This window comes from Zophobas morio, unplaced genomic scaffold (assembly GCF_036711695.1).
Source record: "Zophobas morio isolate AGI-343-1 ecotype UQ-CSIRO unplaced genomic scaffold, CSIRO_AGI_Zmor_V1 ptg000021l, whole genome shotgun sequence".
Taxonomy (NCBI): Eukaryota; Metazoa; Arthropoda; class Insecta; order Coleoptera; family Tenebrionidae; genus Zophobas; species Zophobas morio.
The window spans coordinates 16472035-16494149 of NW_026972126.1; the positions used below are offsets into that span (position 1 = coordinate 16472035).

The 22115-nt window shown below is 33.4% G+C and overlaps 1 protein-coding gene across 1 annotated transcript; it reads left to right on the forward strand.

Annotated features, from left to right (window-relative positions):
- Window positions 1-6834: 6834 nt before the first annotated feature.
- LOC135133346 (ras-related protein Rab-40B) lies at window positions 6835-22110 on the forward strand. Its single transcript, XM_064061730.1, has 3 exons — window positions 6835-7434; window positions 13325-13741; window positions 21321-22110. The coding sequence occupies exons 1-3, from the start codon at window positions 7287-7289 to the stop codon at window positions 21578-21580; spliced, it is 825 nt and encodes a 274-aa protein (XP_063917800.1). The 5' UTR covers window positions 6835-7286; the 3' UTR covers window positions 21581-22110.
- Window positions 22111-22115: the final 5 nt, after the last annotated feature.

The window sequence follows — 22115 nt, forward strand, 5'->3', positions numbered from 1 at the left end:
AAGTTGACCATTTTAAACGTGTTTTAAGTTTCTAAGAATAAAAAAACCGTCACAATTGAGATGGGGTGGGTCGGCGGGGTTTTTATATTGGCTTTGTTTCTTAATATACATCGTATTCTGTGAACAACACGATACTCAAAACCATGTTTTTAATCTCATGTAAAAAAATAAGTATTTTGGTTCTCAGCGAATCAAAAAAGGATCATCACAATTGAGATAGGGCGGGTGGGCGGGCTTACATTTTTCTTTTTTGTTTTAATATGTGTAGACTTCTTTTCACAATAAGAAACTTAAAACAAGTTTAAAATGGAAAATTTGTATACGGAAACATGTCTTAAGTTTCTTGTTGTGAAAAGATGGCTATGTATATTAAAAGAAAACTCAATGTATTAATTAAAAAAGAAAATCAAAATCGGTATTGGCCTATACAAATTTCCCATTTTAAACATGTTTTCAGTTTCTTGTGAAAAGATGACTGCAAATATTAAGGAAAAAATCCAAAAAGGTAAGCCCCGCCCACCCACCCTGTCTCAATTGTGATGATTTTTTATTCGTCGCGAGCCAAGGGGGCGGAGCTTAACTTGCAAAATACTTCTTTACAAGAAATTAAAAACATGTTTTTGAGTATCGTGTTGTTCAAAGAATATTAAGAAAAAAAAAAGGATGTTTCGTGTATAAATCAAGAGTGATTATGATTTTTTGATAAAGATTATAAACAACTTTTATCCCGAGTTCTCTGAAAACTTTTTCTAACGCTTTAATACCTGAATGGATAGACGGAAGTGCGCTGGGAATTAATTACCAGGTTTTGGCACAAAAATTGAAAAGAATGCATGAATCAAATTAGAAAAAAATGTACAAGAATTGTGACTTTCATCCATTCCTCCTTTTTTTCAGTATGGTAATTCCACAAATATTAATTTTTCTGTATATATTCATATATATTTTTCAATCCAACGGGCATTTTTTACAAGTAACGATTACCGTACGGAAATTAGGCAACTTAAAAAAAATAATTTAGATTTTTATCAGTAGAGTTAATAAAAAATCGGGATAATATGGAAGATTAGTCCCCACCCATACCCGCCCCGATTTCAATTCTCAATTTAATGAATTGTTCATTTGTTGTCAGATCAAGGGGCGGGACTTAATTGCAAGATCCATATTTGTCTACAAGAATTTACCATTATAAAGATGTTTTAAGGTTCTTTTTCGGAAAAGACGACTACGTCTGTTAAGAAAAAAAGCAAAATATAAGCCCCGCCCACCCGCCCTATGTAGTTGTGTTGATTTTTTTAATCGTTGAGAGCCAAAGACATGTTTTTGAGTATCGTGTTAGTCAAAAAAATACTATGTATTATATTAAGAAGAAATTAAATCCAAAGATTAAGCCCCACCCATACCTGCCCTGATCTATATAGTAATGAAGTTTTTATTCGTTGGCATACCGATGGGCGGAGCGTAATTGCAAAGTCCATATTTGCTTACACAAATTTACCATTTTAAACGTGTTGGTTGGGCGGGATTTTTATATTGGCTTTGTTTCTTTATATACATAGTATTCTATTTTTTAATTGCATGTAAAGAAATAGGTATTTTGCAGTTAAGCTCCGCCCCCTTGGTTCTCAGCGAATAAAAAAAGGATCGTCACAATTGAGATAGGGCGGGTGGGTGGACTTACATTTATCTTTTTTGTTTTAATATGTGTAGTCTTCTTTTCACAATAAGAAACTTTAAACAAATTTAAAATGGAAAATTTGTATGAGGAAACATCAATTTTGCAATTACACTTCGCGTTGTGAAAAGATGGCTATATATATTAAGAAAAAAAAAGGCAAAATATAAACCCCGCCCACCCGCCCTATCTCAATTCTGATGATTTTTTGTATTCGTCGTGAGCCGAGGGGCAAAGCTTATTTGTAAAATCTTTATTTTTCTACGAGAAATTACCATATGAAATATGTTCTTAAGTATTCGTGTTATACAAAGAAAACTCAATGTATTAATTAAGAAAGAAAAGCAAAAGAAACCGATAGGCGGAGCGTAATTGCGAAATTGATATTGGCCTATACAAATTTCCCACACATGTTTTAAGTTTCTTGTGAAAAGATGACTACAAATATTAAGCAGAAAATGCAAAATGTAAGCCCCGCCCACCCACCCTGTCTCAATTGTTGTGATTTTTTATTCGTCGTGAGCCAAGGGGGCGGAGCTTAACTGCAAAATATTTATTTCTTTACAAGAAATTAAAAATATGTTTTTGAGTATCGTGTTGTTCAAAGAATATTATAAAAAAAAAGGCAAAATATCCGAAAAATCCCTTAGAAAAAAGGATGTTTCGTTTATAAATCAACAGTGATCATGATTTTTTGATAAACATTATAAACAACTTTTATCCCGAGTTCGCTGAAAAAGTTTTCAATGAGTAGGTTTTGGAGCAAAAATTTAACAGAACCTATTCATCAAACAAAAAAAAAACCGTTATTTTTGTTTTTACTTCCCGAGCGTAAGCAAAGGAAGTATTGTAATCGAGTCCGTCGGCCGACTCTCTACTTTTACGTTTTCTCGATCTTTCATGACCCCTAGAAGACGAAGAAATAGGTCTCCCATTTCCGTCTGTCTGTCTGTCCGTCTGTCTGTCTGTCCGTCTGTCCGTCCGTCTGTCCGTCCGTCTGTCCGTCTGTTGTCCCGGATTTTTATTAGACAGATAATCTCCGAAAGTACTCGACCGATTGTTGTGAAATTTTGTACTTATATTAAGAATATCATGTAGATGGTAAAACGCTAACCAAAATTTGTCTAATCATCCCCATGCGATGACGTCACTTCAAAATTGTACATAGTAAATGGGTTTTCAATTGTATAAAATAACATAGTCCTACACATGTAGTTTACAACTCTGAATCGACTTTTCACCCGAAACGTCCAGATTTTTGGAAAAAAAATCAAAATTATAAAACAATATTTTGAAATTTAATTTTTAATCTGCTAACCAGAATGCTTTGAAATGTTGCAGATGTTTTAAGGCTATAAAGAGCATCATAAATCTTTAGTCAAAAAATATTTGCTTATCCCCTCCAAAAACTTGATGACGTCAGCTCAAAAGTTTGTGGAATAAATCATATCTAAAATGTACAAAATATGATGAGTCTACTTGTGATCTATCACTCCATTCATATTTTTTGGATTTGCATATACAGGGTGACTCAAAAAAATTAATGAATGCGTAAATATATTTTATTGATTGAATCAGGAACTACACAACCGAATGCTCTGAAATCTTGCAGATGTTTTAAGGCTATAAAGAGCATCATAAATCTTTAGTCAAAAAATATTTGCTTATCCCCTCCAAAAACTTGATGACGTCAGCTCAAAAGTTTGTGGAATAAATCATATCTAAAATGTACAAAATATGATGAGTCTGTACTTGTGATCTATCACTCCATTCATATTTTTTGGATTTGCATATACAGGGTGACTCAAAAAAATTAATGAATGCGTAAATATATTTTATTGATTTAATCAGGAACTACAAAACCGAATGCTCTGAAATCTTGCAGATGTTTTAAGGTCATAAAGAGCATAATAAATGTTTAGTCAAAATATATTTGCTTATCCCCTCCAAAAACTTGATGACGTCAGCTCGAAAATTTGCCGAATAAATCATATCTAAAATGTACAAAATATGATCAGTCTGTACTTGTGATCTATCACTCCATTCATATTTTTTGGATTTGCATATACAGGGTGATTCAAGAAAATAAATGAAAGCGTAAATTTATTTTACTGATTTACTCAGGAACTACAAAACCGAATGCTTCGAAATCTTGAAGATATTTTAAAATTATCATAGGCATGGTAAATTTTTGATCAAAACGTATTTGGTCGTCCCCCCTAAAAAATTTATGATGTCACCACAAAATTTTGCTGAATAAATCCTATCTAAAATGTACAAAATATGGTGAGTCTCTTCTTGTGATTTATCATTCCATTCAAATTTTTTCGATTTGCATATACAGGGTGACTCAAAAAAATTAATGAATGCGTAAATTTATTTTATTGATTTAATCAGGAACTACAAAACCGAATGCTTTGAAATCTTGCAGATGTTGTAAGGTTATAATAAAGAGCATAATAAATTTTTAGTCAAAATATATTTGGTTATCTTCTACAAAAAACTGATGACGTCAGCTCAAAAGTTTGCCGAATAAATCGTATCTAAAATGTACAAAATATGATGAGTCTGTACTTGTGATTTATCATTCCATTCATATTTTTGGATTTGCATATGCAGGGTGACTCAAAAAAATTAATGAAGGCGTGAATTTATTTTATCGATTTAATCAGGAATTACAAAACCGAATGCTTTGAAATCTTGGGAATATTTTAAAGTTATTATAAGCATGGTAAACTTTTGTTCAAAATGTATTTGTTCATCCCTCCTAAAAAAATTGATGACGTCACCCTTAAATTTTGCTGAATAAATCCTATCTAAAATGCAAAAAATATGATGAGTTTGTACTTGTGATTTATCATTCCATTCATATTTTTTAGATTTTCTTAAGAGGTGGTTCAAAAAAATTAATGAAGTCAATTTATTTTATTGATTAAATTAAAGGCAACACTTATTATTAGTATTACACCCCAACCAACCCAATTTGGTAGACACAAAATTTGTTAAAGGAAAAACTCGGTTGAAACATAAGAGTAGCACGCTTATTTACATCGACTTTAACATTACAGACCTGCATTTGTTTTATGCGGTCACTTGGTTCCGCGAATGCGAAATAGACATGTTTATAATCAACCAATTGTGAATTTCACCGTCAAGAATTAAAATAAAACCCAATGTTTTATATAATAAGCGGAAGTCGAAGCAATAAAACCGACGGTCGTTTTGTTTACAGTTTCTCTGTTTGGCTCTCACGTATGCTGTTACGCCTGTCATCTTAAATTAAGAATGTTTATACATACACGATTTTCAGTTGCCTCTGATACGTAGGTATACGTGAGTAAATTGTTTCGTTATTTTATTGATTATTACAAATCAATATTCAAACGACCCAATTCATTTTCCCGAAAATTTGAGAATATAATAATTTTATTCTTAGTATTACACTACATCTATCCCAACTGATATACGTGTCCTTGCAAAAATGTTGATGACGTCATCGCAATTTTTTTTTTAAATTCCCACTACAAAAATGTAATGAGAAAAAAAACACAATAGGCATGCAGTCGTCAAGTTTCCGACAGCGAGGGAAGTACTGTCTAAACTCTTTAGACCAATTTTTTTCTCCTAGTATCCCCATATCCCTATCTTAGCTCTACTAATCTCGATGTATCTTCGTGGATTGTTGATTCAACACAGATTTGGACAACAGTTCGTAAAGAAGTATCTATTTTTCAGTTTAACGGGCAATTTTTGCAAATATGTAGTACCTAAACGACAGTGAGCAACTGTAAGAATCCTATAATTTAATCAAGCTCACCATTTTTTATTTAATGTTCTATAAGTTAGTTTAAAATCGAAAATGAAAATCTGAAAATTCGTCAATTTTTTTAGTTTAAAAACGGCTTTAAAAATGAGGTTATGAATTCAATCACGTGGAAACTGCGTTGGCAAAGATAGATTTCCTTTATCGGATAGTACGATAAGCTTGTTAATTTATTTGTTGTTTTATTACTCCGTTTAAGATCATAAGTAATATTCAATTGCCATCTTTGCTACGAGAGCCATAAATAGGTTAAAATTTGAAAACAAAGGAGAGTAAACCTACTAGTTGAGCTTAATCTTAAGTATAATCATTTTAAAAATCAGCGTTATTAAATGTTAACATAATAATAACTCTGACAAGTTTAGTTCCCTATTTTCCCATATTATTTTACTGGAAGAATTTTTATTATCATTATCTAGGTCATCGTCATCGTCTGATTCTGATTCAAATTCTCCAAATGAAAACACTGACGATAGCGATAGAAGCAAAAACTTGATGTTCGTATCTGGAGAACAGTTTATCCAACGTTTAAAAACTAAACCACAAGCACCCCTAATCCAGAAAGATGGTCAAGGGAATATGTATTAATCAACCAATTTTTGTCCAGTACGTGGACTTTACTGGTATTTGAGAAAGAGTTGCTGGTATTAAAATTAGTAATGTTTTTAAATTTGCTCATATTATTAACGGTTAAATTTTGATGCGCAGTTACTGTGTGCGCATGTGGTCAACAATGATGCATATAAATCCGGACTCTAGTAATAAGAAAATCCCTAATTGTTTTATAAAAATAAACAAGTTGATTCTATTTTAATTGTTGTTTTTTTTTAATATAAAATTTGTAATAATTTCAGCCTGTGGACACTCCTTTGCTCACTTGTTTGATTGCCAAACTTAAAGTAGGTAAACAGTAAATGTGTTGTCATCGTCCATTATCTACAAATTTTCTCCAGTGCAAATATTTAATGCTGGATAACAGTAAACACAATAAAATCAATATCAACTGCATCACTTTCATTGGACTTCAAACGATTCATTTATTTACCTTATCTTATCACTTCGACTTAATAAATGTTGAGAAATATTTAAAGAAATTCACTCATCAGTGTAGGAGAACCAAGTTCCTTTTATAAGTAGGTGGACAATATTTTCCTTGCACTCGAAACGCAAAATCCCGGTGAAGAGAGAAACCTCTCGGTCACGCAAGGGTCACAGTTCCACTCAAATAATTCTCGAGAGATTGTTAATCAAGCATTAAATTAAATAATTAGACAAACCATCGGAGAAAGTGCCCACAAAATTCGAATTCCAGCAAGAAAGTTCGTCCCCGCCTAGGGACATTCGTCTCGTATGTGTCACACCGCAGTTGGCACTCCTGCCCTCTCCCATAAAGTTTTACAAAAAGTGACAGCTCCGACAACCGATCCTCCTTTTCTACCATTGTTTCGAGCAAAAATCCGCTCGTTTTCAATTTGCGAACCGCCACAAGTGCACAATTGGTGATCCGGCCGGTGGCGAGAGTGCGAAAACCACGGGGGGCCGAGTTTTGGTGCGAAAAAGCCCGCAAATCCGCCATCTGTTTATTTACTCAAAGCAACGACCTTGTCCAATAAAAATAAACGACAGCGAAGGAATTTGCATTTTTTAAGTGGAACGACGCGGAAACTCGCACACTCCGTGAAATTTACCGTCGCGTAAATCATCCCAATCACCAGAACGCCAATGTGAGTTTGCTAACGTGGGACGGAAATTCACTATTATGGTTAAAATCGGACCGACACCACTGCTATGGCTGAGGATAGCGGAAAGCCGCCCCAAAAACCCTACGATTACCTGCTGAAGTTCCTTTTGGTCGGCGACAGCGATGTCGGCAAACAGGAGATCCTCTCAGAGCTCGACGACGGAGCCGCCGAGTCCCCGTTCTGCAGTGGAAGCGGTGAGGGTTTAGGTTATCGTAGGTGGTTGTGGGACTTCGACAAAATATTCGTCTAACTCGAATTTGCCCTTCAATTAGTGGTTTGACCATGTGTTATAAATCCTGACTTGATAGTCGAGTGGTGGTTCGAGCCATGAATATTTTGATCCGAGTTTTGTATCATGAATTTAAGATTTGTTTAAATGCTTGGATAATTTGATTACTCTTGTTTGTGTGTGTTAAATATTGTGAAACGTATTTATTGCGGCTGTATTTTTCAAATATTTGCAGCCTTCAAATCATCTCGGGTTAGTCATGGTAGCCCCAAATTCAATGTTTTATTGTTCAGTGTTTGGACTAAATTTGTCTGTCCGAAAGTACCACTGATGTTATGGTGTATTGTAAAAATAATCCTCTTTGGCTATGAAACATTAATTATTTGTTAACTTTTTAAAATAATGTAAAACCTTCAAAACAATGTATTGTATCGAGAGAGAACAGAATCAAAGACAGCCATGGGTTTTTGACGATTTGTCTTGTCAGATTACTGTCAATTTGAAAGTTGGAAGTTTAAATTAAAAATGCAATAAAGACAGACGTTCAAAAATCCAAGGCCACCATAGATCGTGTTTTTTTCGCTCTCTGGACTCATAATAACTAGGTTGCACATACGATTTATCCAAAAACAGTTTAAGATGGCGTCATCAAGTTTTTGGTGGGGATAAAATATAAAATATAGTCAAAATTTGCTTTATATCATCCCAGTTTATGGCTATGTTTCTGTGTTAGACCGCAGATAGTCTCTATACAATATATATGTAGTTGTGATTGACTAAGTGTAAATTAAATAGTAAAATTTAGATTTTTTTCCAAAAAATGTGGATCTCTTAAGTTATAAAGTATAGGTGGATTCATAAACTACAGGTGTACAAGTTTGTTATTTTGTAAACCTTTAAGTAGGAGTTACTGTGCAAAAGTTTGAGATGACGTTATCATGTTTTTGGTGGGGATAAATAGACATATTTATTTTGATTAGTCATTTACAATACTTATGATAACCTTGAGCATCAATTTTACAGTTTCTACGATAAATTATCAAATGTTAAGTATACATATATTTTAGCGTTTACAGTAGTCTAGACGATATTTCTAAAGTACACCAAAATTTTATGATCAGGTATTACTTAGTATTCTTTGAACAACACAATACTCAAAAACACTTTTTGTATTTCTTATAAAGGAATAAGGAGTTTGCAATTAAGCTCCGCCCCCTTGGCTCACGGCGAATAAAAAAGTCATCAGAATTGAGACGAGGCGGGTGGGTGGGGCTTATATTTTGCCTTCGTTTTTATTAATATACGTAGCCATCCTTTCGTAACAAGAAACTTCAAACATGGTTAAAATGGTACATTTTTGCAAAGAAATATGGATTTTGCAATTATGGGGTCGAGCTTAATTGCAAAATCGATAGTTCATTATAAAAATTTTCCATTTTAAACATGTTTAAGTTTCTTGTTTTCGAAAAAGTCTACACATATTAGGAAAACAAGGCAAAATGTAGCCCCGCCCACCCGCCCTATCTCAATTGTGATGATTTTCTTTATTCGCCGTGAACCAAGGGGCGGAGCTTAACTGCAAAATACTTATTTCTTTATAAGAAATTAAAAACATGTTTTTGAGTATCGTGTTGTTCAAAGAATACTATGTATATTAAGAAAATAAGAAAAAATATAAACCCCGCCCACCCACCCCTTCTCAATTGTGACAACTTTTTTATTCTTAGAAATTTAAAACGCGTTTAAAATGGTAAATTTTTGTAAGGAAATATGGATTTTGCAATTAAATTCCGCCCCCTTGGTTCACGAGGTATAGAAAAATCATCAAAATTGAGATAGGGCGGGTGGGTGGGGCCTAAATTTTGCCTTTTTTTTCTTAATATACATAGCCATCTTTTCACAACAAGAAACTTCAAACATGGTTAAAATGGTACATTTTTGCAAGGAAATATGGATTTTGCAATTATGGGGTGGAGCCTAATTGCTAAATCGCTATTTCCTTATACAAATTTTCTATTTTAAACATGTTTTAAGTTTCATGTTCTAAAAAAAATTTACACATTAAAACAAAAAGGCAAAATGGAAGCCCCCCCCCCACCCTATCTCAATTGTGATGATTTTTTTTATTCCCCGTGAGCCAATTTTTACAAGAAATTGAAAACATGATTTTAGTATCGTGTTGTTCAAAGAATACTATGTATATTAAGAAAACAAGGCTAAATATATACAACGCCCACCCACCCCCTCTCAATTGTGATGATTTCTTTATTCTTAGAAACTTAACACGCGTTTAAAATGGTAAATTTTTGTAAGGAAATATGGATTTTGCAATTAAGCTCCGCTCTCTCGACTCACGACGAATAAAAAAGTCATCAGAATTCAGACAGGGCGGGTGGGTGGGGCTTATATTTTGCCTTGGTTTTTTTAATATACATAGCCGTCTTTCCACAACAAGAAACTTCAAACATGGTTAAAATGGTACTTTTTGCAAGGAAATATGGATTTTGCAATTATGGGTCGGAGCCTAATTACTAAATCGCTATTCCCTTATACAAATTTCCTATTTTAAACATGTTTTAAGTTTCATGTTCTAAAAGGAAATGTACACATATTAAAACAAAAACGCAAAATAGAAGCCCCGCCCACTCGCCCTATCTCAATTGTGATGATTTTTTTTAATTCGCCGTGAACCAAGGGGCGGAGCTTAACTGCAAAATATTTATTTCTTTACATGAGATTAAAAACATGTTTTTGAGTATCGTGTTGTTCAAAGAATACTACGTAAATAAAGAAAACAAGGCAAAATATTAGCCCCGCCCCCCACCCCCTCTCAATTGTGATGATTTTTTTATTCTTAGAAACTCAAAACGCGTTTAAAATGGTAAATTTTTGTAAGGAAATATGGATTTTCCAATTAAGTTCCGCCCCCTTACCTAACGACGAATAAAAACATCATCAGAATTGACATAGGGCGGGTGAGTGGGGCTTATGTTTTCCTTTTTTTTTTCTTAATATACATTGTCATCTTTTCACAAGAAGAAACTTAAAACATGGTTAAAATGGTACATTTTTGCAAGGAAATATGGATTTTGCCATTATCAGGCGGAGCCTAATTGCTAAATCGCTATTTCCTCATACAAATTTTCTATTTTAAACATGTTTTAAGTTTCATGTTCTAAAAAGAAGTCGACACATATTAAAACAAAAAGGCAAATGGAAACCCCGCCCACCCACCCTATCTCAATTGTGATGATTTTTTTTTAATTCGCCGTGCACCAAGGGGCGGAGTTTAACTGCAAAATATTTATTTCTTTACATGAAATTAAAAACATGTTTTTGAATATCGTGTTGTTCAAAGAATACTATGTATATTAAGAAAACAAGGCAAAATATAAACCCCGCCCACCCACCCCTTTTCAATTGTGATGACTTTTTTATTCTTAGACACATAAAACGCGTTTAAAATGGTAAATTTTTGTAAGGAAATATGGATTTTGCAATTAAGCTTCGCCCCCTTTGTTCATGACGAATAAAAAAAATCATCAGAATTGAGATAGGGCGGGTGGGTGGGGCTTAAATTTTGCCTTTTTTTTCTTAATATACATAGCCATCTTTTCACAACAAGAAACTTTAAAAATGGTTAAAATGGTACATTTTTGCAAGGAAATATGGATTTTGCAATTATGGGGCGGAGCCTAATTGTATTTTGCCTTTTTTTTTTTTTCTTAATATACATAGTGTTCTTTGAACAACACGATACTCAAAAACATGTTTTTAATTTCTTATAAAGAAGTAAGTATTTTGCAAATTAAGCTCCGCCCCTTGGCTCAGGACTAATAGAACAATCATCACAATTGAGGTAGGGTTGGGCGAGGCTTACATTTTGCCTTTTTTTTCTTAATATGTGTAGTCACCGTTTCACAACAAGAAACGTAAAACATGTTTAAAATGGTGAATTTGTATAGGGCAATATCGATTTTGCCATTACGCTCCGCCCCTTTCGTAGAGAAATAAGGATTTTGCAGTTAAGCTTCGCCCCCTTGTCTCAACGACGAATAAAAAAACCTTACAATTTAGATAGGAGTGGGTGCGACAACAAGAAACTTAAAACATGTCTAAAATGGTAATTTTTTTTAGTGATCCACTTAAATCCTCCACTTTTCTTCTACAACCCCTTTAAATACGGCAAAAGTTGAACATCAAAGTTACTATCAAGGGCAACTTGGCAACGGAGTTTATAAATTTATATTTTTCAGATTAATAAAATTGCGTAATTTACGTAAACTGTTCTAGTTAAAGTTTGTCTTATATCACAGTTTATAGCTATATTTTTGTATTAGATGGCAGGTCGTCTTTACATACTACTAACATTTTTTCCCCGAAAATGTGGATCTTCTAAGTTAAAAAGTATAGGTGGATTCATAAGCCACAGATATAGAAGTGTGTTATTTTATGAAGTTTAGGGATAAACAGACATATTTTGATTAGCGATTTACCATGTTTACGATAAAAAATCTAGTTGTATAGATTTTGATTAGTATTTTCTCGTTTACGGTAGTCTAGACGATATTCCTAAAGTACACCAAAATTTTATGATTTGGGCAATAAAATCACCTACGAACTTCAAACAGACGGAAACGGAGATCTATTTTTTCGTGCCTTAGGAGTTATAAAACGTCTAGAGAACACGAAATTACATTCGTCAAAGGAAATATAAACACAGAAATTAGGAAACAGAGAGATACAAATTTTTTCCTAAAAACAACAAAATTAAAACAATTATATTGTCAACTATTATTTATTTAATATTCTTTTAACACTCTAATTCAGGAGATTAAAAATTTTGTGCAAGTTACGTAAATTGTTCTAGTTAAAATTTGCTTTATATTATCATAGTTTATGGCTGTATTTCTGTATTAGACGGCAGATAGTTTCTAAAATATAATATCTCTGTAGCTGTGATTGATTAAAATAAAAAAATTAAATAGTAAAATTTTAACGTAAGGTAGATTCATAAACCACAGATATAGAAGTCTGTTATTTTGTAAAATTCATGTAGGATTTACAAAATTTACTGTGCAAAATTTTGAGATGACGTCACCAAGTTTTCGGTGGGGATAAACAGATATATTTTGAGTACCGATTCACCATGCTTTCGATGATCTTAAAACGTTTGCAAGATTTCGGAGCATTCGGTTTTGCAGTTTCTAAGTTAAATTGTTAAATGTTTATAAATTTTGAATTTTTTCATCAAAAATTTAGATGCTTAGATTTGGGTTAGTGTTCCATCGTTTACAATATTCTAGACGATATTCCAAAAATTCACCAAAAATTTCACAATCTGTATCGAATTGCAAAAACACAGAAAAGGGGGACCTATTATTTCATACCTTAGGAGTTATAAAACGTCTGAGATGATGAAGTTAGACATTAGTCAAATGATAAAAATACATAAATTAGGAAACAAAGACATGAGAATCTTTTACTTTAAATAACAATATTGAAACAATTATAGTGTCAAGAAATATTTATTTATTTAGTTAATATTTTGTTCACTCTGAGTTCGAGTTTAAAAAAATTGTGGAAGTTAGGTAAATTGTTCGAGTTAAAGTTTCACAACTTATAATTATATTTCTGTATTAGACGGCAGATATAATAGTTTCTATATAATATCTCTGTAGTTGTGATTGAGTAAATGTGAATTAAATGATCAAATTTGGACTTTTCCAAAAATGTGGACCTCGAAGTTAAAAAGTGTAGGTCGATTCATGAACCACAGGTATAGAAGTACTTTCTTTTGTAGAATTCAGGTTTGTTATTTCGACACGCTTTTAATTTTCTTTTCGTCTTTTCAGCATACAAGACCACGACAATCCTGCTCGACGGCAAGCGCGTCCGCTTGCAGCTATGGGACACCTCGGGCCAAGGCCGGTTCTGTACCATAATCCGGTCCTATTCAAGAGGTGCACAGGGTGTTTTGCTAGTTTACGATATAACAAATAGGTGGTCTTTTGACGGCTTAGATAGGTGGCTGAAAGAAGTCGACGAACACGCTCCAGGGGTGCCTAAAGTTTTAGTAGGAAATAGGTTACATTTTGCCTTTAAGAGGAAAGTCGGCGAGAGGGATGCTCAGATGTACGCCAACAGACACAGCATGGCGTTCTTCGAAGTCTCACCTCTGTGCAACTTCAACATTCACGAAAGCTTCTGTGAATTATCGAGAATGGCTTTGCAACGGAACGGAATGGAAAGGCTCTGGAGATCGAATAAAGGTATTTAATTGGCGTTTTTACGACAAACTTAGTTTAGAAAGTCACGCCGTTTTTATTTACTAATAAATAATTAGCACAATTTCATGCTTTTTGTCGGTGGAGGTTTCTAAGTTTGTCACATTTGCTTTATTCTTTGAGTTTTTGCAATTATCGTCGGTCATTGTTTGTTGGATATCTGAGGTAATTGATATTTTGATTGAACGAGTAAAAGTGGAACAGTTTTTGAGAATGCGGCAAGCGTAAATGTGAAAGATGTTATACTTTGATAGTTACGTAACAGTTTGATAAAGTAGTCGGACAGTATCGCATAATAAAATCAAGCAGATGCCGCTTTGACGCTATTAAATAACATGTGGTGTAAATAAACGTTCCATGAAAAATGAGGCGTTGCAAACGTGTTATTAATTTTCTTGGAAAAGAATAGCACGGTGCGCTTTTTATCTACATACTTTGCGCTGTTAATATTAAAGCTATTGTTGAGTGGAAAAAGTCAGCTGAGGTGTGTTTATTTTTTATAAAAACATGTTGTAATCAGTAGCGGCTCGTGGTCTTTTAGTGAGGTGAGGCAACATTTTCGTTTCAAAATCAGCAGGTATTAGTTAAATGTTCGCAATTACTTTTGTTAAAAGACATATTGTTTATTCGTTTTTATGAAAACAAAATACAAATAACTCTGAGTCAGTAACATATCTCTATATGGGTACACTTCTCGAATAAAAAACATTTAATTGCTTCACACAAACCACCGAGAAGGTGTAGACACTACAGAATTTGCTTTATTAGCATTAAATATTAATTCATATGATCTAGGGCTGATTTAAATAAATAAATTAATTAATTAATAAAGTTCTGCTCAAATCTGGATGAGAGAATCTAAATCTTTGACATACAATTGTTCGTCGTAAGACAACCGTGCTTAAATATTTAAACTTTATAAGATATTCTGGAGATTAGAGATTCTTATGTTGCTATCAGCATTGCGAAACTGACATTTTCATTGTCCTACTGTTTTCAAGTTAACTTAAAAGTTTTAATACATAACCTTGGCAAAGCACATGCAGGGAACACATTTCCTCGCGTCTACTTAATGCACAACTACATAAATTCGCACTAAATGCATTCAGCATCCCTGTTCAGCATTGTGCAGTTTCACCGTGAGATTAAAAAATTCGATCTGATTGGCTTAAGGACGGTAGGCGTTGGTGCCTCCGCTGGCGCTTTGATAAAGCACTGGTGACTATTGTCTTTCTCAAAAACATATTAGCACCACTGACTAATCATACTGAAGATATCCGTCTATCTGAGGCATGCCTCCGTCTGAAGCTGGCCTACACGGCGATGATCAGCGCTTATTCCTGTCGAAAGCGCGTACTTCAAAATATGTTACCAAGACGCGTTTTAATAAATCACAGTGTTCTATAAAAATTATTTGCTATATTTTTAAAATATATTTGAAGTTAATAGATATTAAAACGAAAACTAATAGTCAATTTTCCCAGGGGAGGCACTGCCTCCCCTGCCTCTCCTGACGAGCCGCCACTGGTTGTAATGAAGTTTGTTTGTTCTGCCGCTTATCTGTTACCATTTTATTGATAGAATTAATAGCAGAATATTTACTCGATGTATTATATTTAATGTGTTAAATGTGCAGTTAATCACAACTGTGCTAATAGCGACATTAAATTGTCAAAATAAAGCCATTCAAACGTTGACCTAGATTTTTTGTACAAACACAAGTCCCGTAGTCGAACGTTTTTGGCGATTTACAATTAAAATTTTGCGTTACAAAATTGGCTTAAAATATCGTTGTTTTAAATTTAGAACGATGATGCGGTTTTTCCTGTTTCTGTAATAGAAGTTGCACTCATCCTAAATTTAGTTTCGAATTTAGTGTCATGTTAAGTTGGACAAAGAATTGCTTTAAAATAGAGAAACGTGACACTGTTTTAGTTAAAAGTTCGTGGAAACACTTTCAACGGTTTTAGAATTATCCGAAATCGTTGAAATTTGTCGGTTTTTAAGATTGTCTTGGCGTCGTAGTGAAAGTTTATAGATTAGGGTGGCTATGGAAATATTTTTCATGTCTCGGATTAAAGCGTCAAATGTCAAAAATTTAAATTTGATCAATAATCCGTTAAAACGTGTTTTGTATGGTCCATTATTATAATACGAGTTCGAGTTTTACAAAGAATGAGTGTGACAATGACCTTATGAAACAAGTTTTTGCACTATTTTTTTCTGTTGAGGAAATTTAACGTCTTTATTTAAAAAAAATAATGAAAGTAAGTAATAGAAATAAGCTGAATTTCGTTCCACGCTGACAAGTACCTATCAGTTCTGTCAAATTTTAATTATTCCACATTGTGAAATCAGGAATACCAACCTTCAAAATAAAAAGTGGTTATTTAGACTGAACTTACTCAATCAACTATTAATCCTACTTGATTATGAAGCATTTGATGCAGAAGCTTGATATTTTGAACCATACGAAAACTATTTTCGTGATAAAAATCAAGACGGATTCATAAACCACGAGTACAGGAGTTTATTTCATACAATTTAGATAACTTCCAACTACGTAAATGATAGGGGACGTCATCACATTGTTGGTGGGGATGATTAGACACATTTTAGTTAGCTTTACACGATATTCCTAAAATACATATAAAATTTGATAATAATCGATCCGGTAGTTTCGGAGATTATCTGCAAAATCGATGCAGATCAATTACAAATGGGAGACCTATTTTTTAGGACTGTAAGGGTGATGAAAAATTGGTCTAAATTTTATTTATTTTATGATAACTCTTACATAGTCACCGTGTAAAAAAAAACATTCGGCAACGATGGGATTCGAACCCACACTCATCTCGTATCCGAGAATCCATCAGCGAATTCCACACGGGTATGAAGCATTTGATGCAGAATCTTTACGTGGAAAATTTTACACAAAAAAAATGTAAAGTAATTGCGAAAAAATTCAAGGCGGATTTATAATGTCCAAGTACAGGAATATATAATTTTATAAAATTTAGAGAACCGTTACCTCGCAAAATAATGAGGGGACGTCAGCAAATTGTTGGTCTATTCTATTCTATCTATTCCTAAAATACACATGAAATTAAACAACAATCGGTCTAGTAGTTTCGGACAATATCTATCTAATAAAAATCGACACAGATAGACAGAAACGGGAGACCTATTGTTTCGTACTCTTGGGGTCATGAAACGTCGAGAATACATGAAAATAGCCATTTGTCCGATGGACCCAATTACAATACTTCCTTAGCTTAAGGTTAAGCAAAAAAGAACGCAGCAAAAAGACATTATAAAAGGGCTAAAAAACGCAACAAAAAGATACGATAAATATGGGGACAAAAATTGCAACAAGAAAAAAACTACGAAAAGAAACCGACAAGAAAAGGCGACAAAAAAGAGAAGACAAAGAAACGCTACAAAAAAGGTTAACAAAATATGCAAAAAACGATAAACAACCGCCACCAAAAAAACTAAAAAACAAAAAAAGAGGGAAGAAACAATCACAACAAAAAAAGGGACTAAAAAACTGGTCGAAAGGTATAAGCCGGATTCATAAACCACAAGTGTACGAGTGTATTATTCTACAACATTTAAATGATTTCAATATACAAACTATTTATAGTATACATCTCAAATTGAACAACAGTGAATCCAGTAGTTTCCGAGATTATCTGTTTAATAAAAATCTGGACAGACAGAAATTGTTTCATACTCTAGGGATTATGAAATGTCAAGAAAACTTGAAAGTAGCCACTCATCGGTTGAACCCTATTTATTACATGCTAAGACTGATTTTGACAAATGACATATCTTCTAAGAAAATAGGGGATGGGTGGGCGGGGCTAGTACGTGCCAAGATAAGACTAATTTTGGCAGATGGCATATCCTCTAAGAAAATAGAGGGCGGGTGGGCGGGACTAATACTTTTTAAAAAACGATTGATTTTGGCAAATCACATACTCTCTAAGAAATTCAAGGGTGGGTGGGCGGGGCTTAGTTTCTAGAATGAAGAAGGGATGGATGGGCGGGGTTACGTCTTACTTATAAGACGCTTTTCACTGATTTATTTTATTTGCTGTAAAATGGGAATTGAATTCTAGTTTGACAAGCGGTAGAATTTAAGATTTAAAACAAAGTCAAAAGTGGCCCCGCCCATCCACTTTTATTCAATTTTAATCACTCAAAATAGTATTTTATAATTATAGCTTTATACTTTCTGGGTATTTTGTTTAACAATTTATCCATTTTCTTACTAAGGGTTTAACGGATTTGCTTAAGATTCTAATAAAATAATAATGTCATTAAATAACAGTATTTACAGTAATAATCACAATGTAGAGAGGGTGGGTGGGCGGGGCTATTATTTGCTTTATGTAGGACAGAGTTAAAACCCGCCCACCCACCCGTGCTCACAGTTTTTGCTTCTAAAATAAGAAATAAATCTCATAGCAATTAGTATAACAAAAAAATTGGTCGAAAGTTGTTTCGACAGAACTTCCTTTGCTCCTGAAGTCCAATGAAACATATTCACATTTTCGAGTTGAGTTTTTTTCTACACAATTTTGTAATGACGTCATCAATATTTTTGCAAGGACACGTATATCAACTTGGATTGGCGCAATGTAATACTAAAAATAACAATAATAATAATTACAATACTTCCTTAGCTTAAGGTTAAGCAAAAAACGACGGAGCAAAAAGACGTTATAAAAGCAACAAAAAGAAACCGATAAGAAAAAGTGACCAAAAATAGAGGACAAAGAAACGCTAGAAAAAACAAAAAAGAATGACGAAAAAACTGGTCGAAATTTATAAGGAGGATTCATAAACCACAAGTGTACGAGTGTATAATTCTACAACATTAAAATGATATTAATATGCAAACCTTGAAATGATGTCATCAAATTGTTGGTGGTGGTAATTAGACAAATTTTGGTTAGTGTTTTACTATCTACGCGATGTTGATAGCATACATCTAAAATTGAATAACAATGAAGCCAGTAGTTTCCGAGATTATCTGTTTAATAAAAATTTGGACAGACGGAAACGGGAGACTATTGTTTCATACTCTTGGGGTTATGAAACGTCGAGAAAACTTGAAAGTAGTCATTCCTCGGTTGGACCATATTTATTACATGTTAAGATAAGACTGATTTTGACAAATGACATACCTTCTAAGAAAAGAGGGTGGGTGGGCGGGGCTTAATTTCTAGAATGAAGAGGGGATGCATGGGCGGGGCTAATCTTACTTATTAAACGCCATTTCACTGACTTATTTTATTTACTTTAAAATGGGAATTGAATTCTAGTTTGACAAGCGGTAGAATTTTTTTATTTTTATTGAGTATTTCGTTTAACATTATATATTTTCTTACTAATGGTTTAACCGATTTGCTTAAGATTCTAATAAAATAATAATTAACAGTAACAGTAGTCATCAGAATGAAGAAAGGGTGGGTGGGCGGGGCTATTACTTGCTTATGTGGGACAAAATTAAACTTAACCCCACCCATACACCCGTCCTCAATTTTTTTTTTCATGTTAGAGACCAGATTCCCCCTCTGTAGAAGAACATATAATTAAGTAAAGTGATGAAAAAAAAAGATTAAAAAAATCGACAACAAAAGCGAGAAAAAAAAGAGCAAATAAAATGTGATATCTAAAAAGAGTGATAAAAAAATAAGAAAAAAAAAGACGGGACCAAAACGCGACAAATAAGGGGACAAAAAACTACGGGAAAAAATCGACAGAAAAGAAGCTTAAAAAATAAGCGTAAAAAAGGGATAAAATCAGGCACCAAAAAAACACTAGAGTCGACCAATTAGGAGACAAAATAAGCAAAAATAAGTTTAAGTAAAATAATATTAATGTGTAAAGTAAATAAAATTAGATAACAATCGGTCCAGCATTTCGGAAATTATATGTAATAAGAATCTGGACAGGCGGCAGACAGAAGGAAATGGGAGACCTATTGTTTCGTAGTCTAGGGGTTATAACACCTCCAAAAAACATTAAACAAGTCTTTTTTTTCAAAAACCACACATTTAGAAGCATTTTACTTGATAAGTCCTAGATTATTCAGCAAAATTTTAAAATGACGTTACAACATTTTTGGTACAAAGTTGAGTAGCACTTTACCAACTAGGTGCCTAAAGTTTGTCTAAAATTTCATAACAATCTGTTGATTTCTGAATTCACTTGCCTAATAAATTCATTAACAGACGACAGACAAAACCAGGACCTACTTTTTCGTATTCTAAGAGCCACGGAACGTCGAAAAAGAATTGAATGGATTATATAAAAAATATTCCCGTGATCTACTCCAAACAAACATTTTTTATCATCTGTTAAATGTTCATGAATATAAAATGAAGCTTTAAAGAATTATGTTTCTTTTTATGGATTATCTATCAACTATTCAATTTTAACGTTAAAAATTGGGAGCACCAACGCGTTCCTTGTTCGGTTTGACAGTTACGATCAAATAACTGTCAAATTAACTATTATGAGCAACATCATTAATGTAGAAATAAATTCCATGGCCTACTAGACGATCACATATCATATTTATTCAGTTTCGTAAAAGCCCGAGTTGGCTTAAATCGATTTCAGTGTTGCCAAATTGAACGACGACGTTTTTATAGATAATCTTTTGAGCTTTCATTTCTGGAAATAAATCTTCGAATTTTAATATGTAGTGACACCCAGAAATTTCTACACATCTATATATAAATGGCATTTCATGTCTTACCCAAGCTTCATTTTGGGCATTGACATTTAGATTTTTCTCTGCAGACTTTGATGAAGTCAAGGATCAGCAAAGGTGAGAGGTTTCAGGAAGACATTAAACAATGGAAAACCGGTATCAAGGTTTCTGGAATAGTTTAGTAATGGCAGACTTCTGCTGAATGTTAATGTTGTTGCTCCAGAATTAGTAACGAAAAAAAAAAAAAAGCTGTGTTTTAAAATCATGTTGGCATGAATTTATTACTTCACGGTAGATTGAACTTTGAGTGCATTCCTGTGCATAAAAAGTGCATGTTTTTGAATAGTGAAAAGTGTTTACCTTCGAATTATAATATTAAAAGAGCAGACTATATTTAGATTATCAGTGACATTGTTGTGCCATTTTTAATATTCGTTGTGCACAGTCGAGACGAAAAAATGTGTAAACTGCGAACAAATAAAACAAGGCTTCCATCCGCTCATTTAATTCGAACTAACAGGTATGAACAACAATGGCATGACTTAACGTGTTAGTAGCATGGGAACCAAGAACAAATAGGAAAAAAAACTGCGAGAAATGACGCTTCCAAGAACAATTTAGGCTTCGCATGTCAAAAACTACAGTATTTTATCGACCGCATTTTTTTTTTTTTTTTTAATGTAAACAATAAATAAACTTGTTTCATTACTCTCCCACACAAAATAAATAAAAACCCGTACATATTAATGCTTGAGTGAATACAAACAAAGACGATTCACTCGAATGTTAATCTTCAACTTTTACTTTTTTCACCGAAATCGTGTTTTTTTTTAGTGTTGAGCCTCCAAGAACTTTGTTGTCGAGCCATCGTAGCCCGAACTACAGTCTACAGCATTGAACAGCTACCCTTACCGACGTGCGTAAAGTCCTACTTGAAGTCCTACGCATTAACCACGACCTCGACTCAGCTCAAATACACGCACAGTCAAAGGAAAAGCAACGGGCGCAAACTTAGGTTCATCAGTACACCGACGTCGCCAGGAAGCGACACCAGAACGAGTTGCGTCCCGAGGAATTCGTGTACCATATCTTGATACTTGTTGTGTGTTTTTGTTTAAGTTCGTTAGGTTTTTGTGATATTGTACAAAAATTATTGTTTGATATATTGACATATCAAGTGAATACATTAACTGTCAGGAACTAATCATTTCAAATTTAGTTTGAAAATGAGGCAGTTTGTTGCGTAACCGTCCTAGTTCGGGTATAGTCGATAAATGTAAATACTTGTCATTTATTTGATTAGAGTACTTTGTGTATCAGTGTGATTGACAGGTCGGCTGGAAAATGACCGCCTGTCGATTTTTGACGTTTATTGAGTACTTTAGTGGATAAGTCAGTATTGCACCTTAGTTGTTTGGTTTTTTGTATATAGTTGATTGTGTTACCTTTTAAATTATGTAAATAGCACCGCTTAATTTAACCTGTACTTTTTTTTACTTTATTTATATACTTTTTACTAACAGTTTTATGTTACGTAAATAGTTCTCACGTTATTTTCTTATTTAACAAGATGTATCTCAATACAATAATTATAACCGATACTGAATAAATTTCTATATTTGGGTTTTA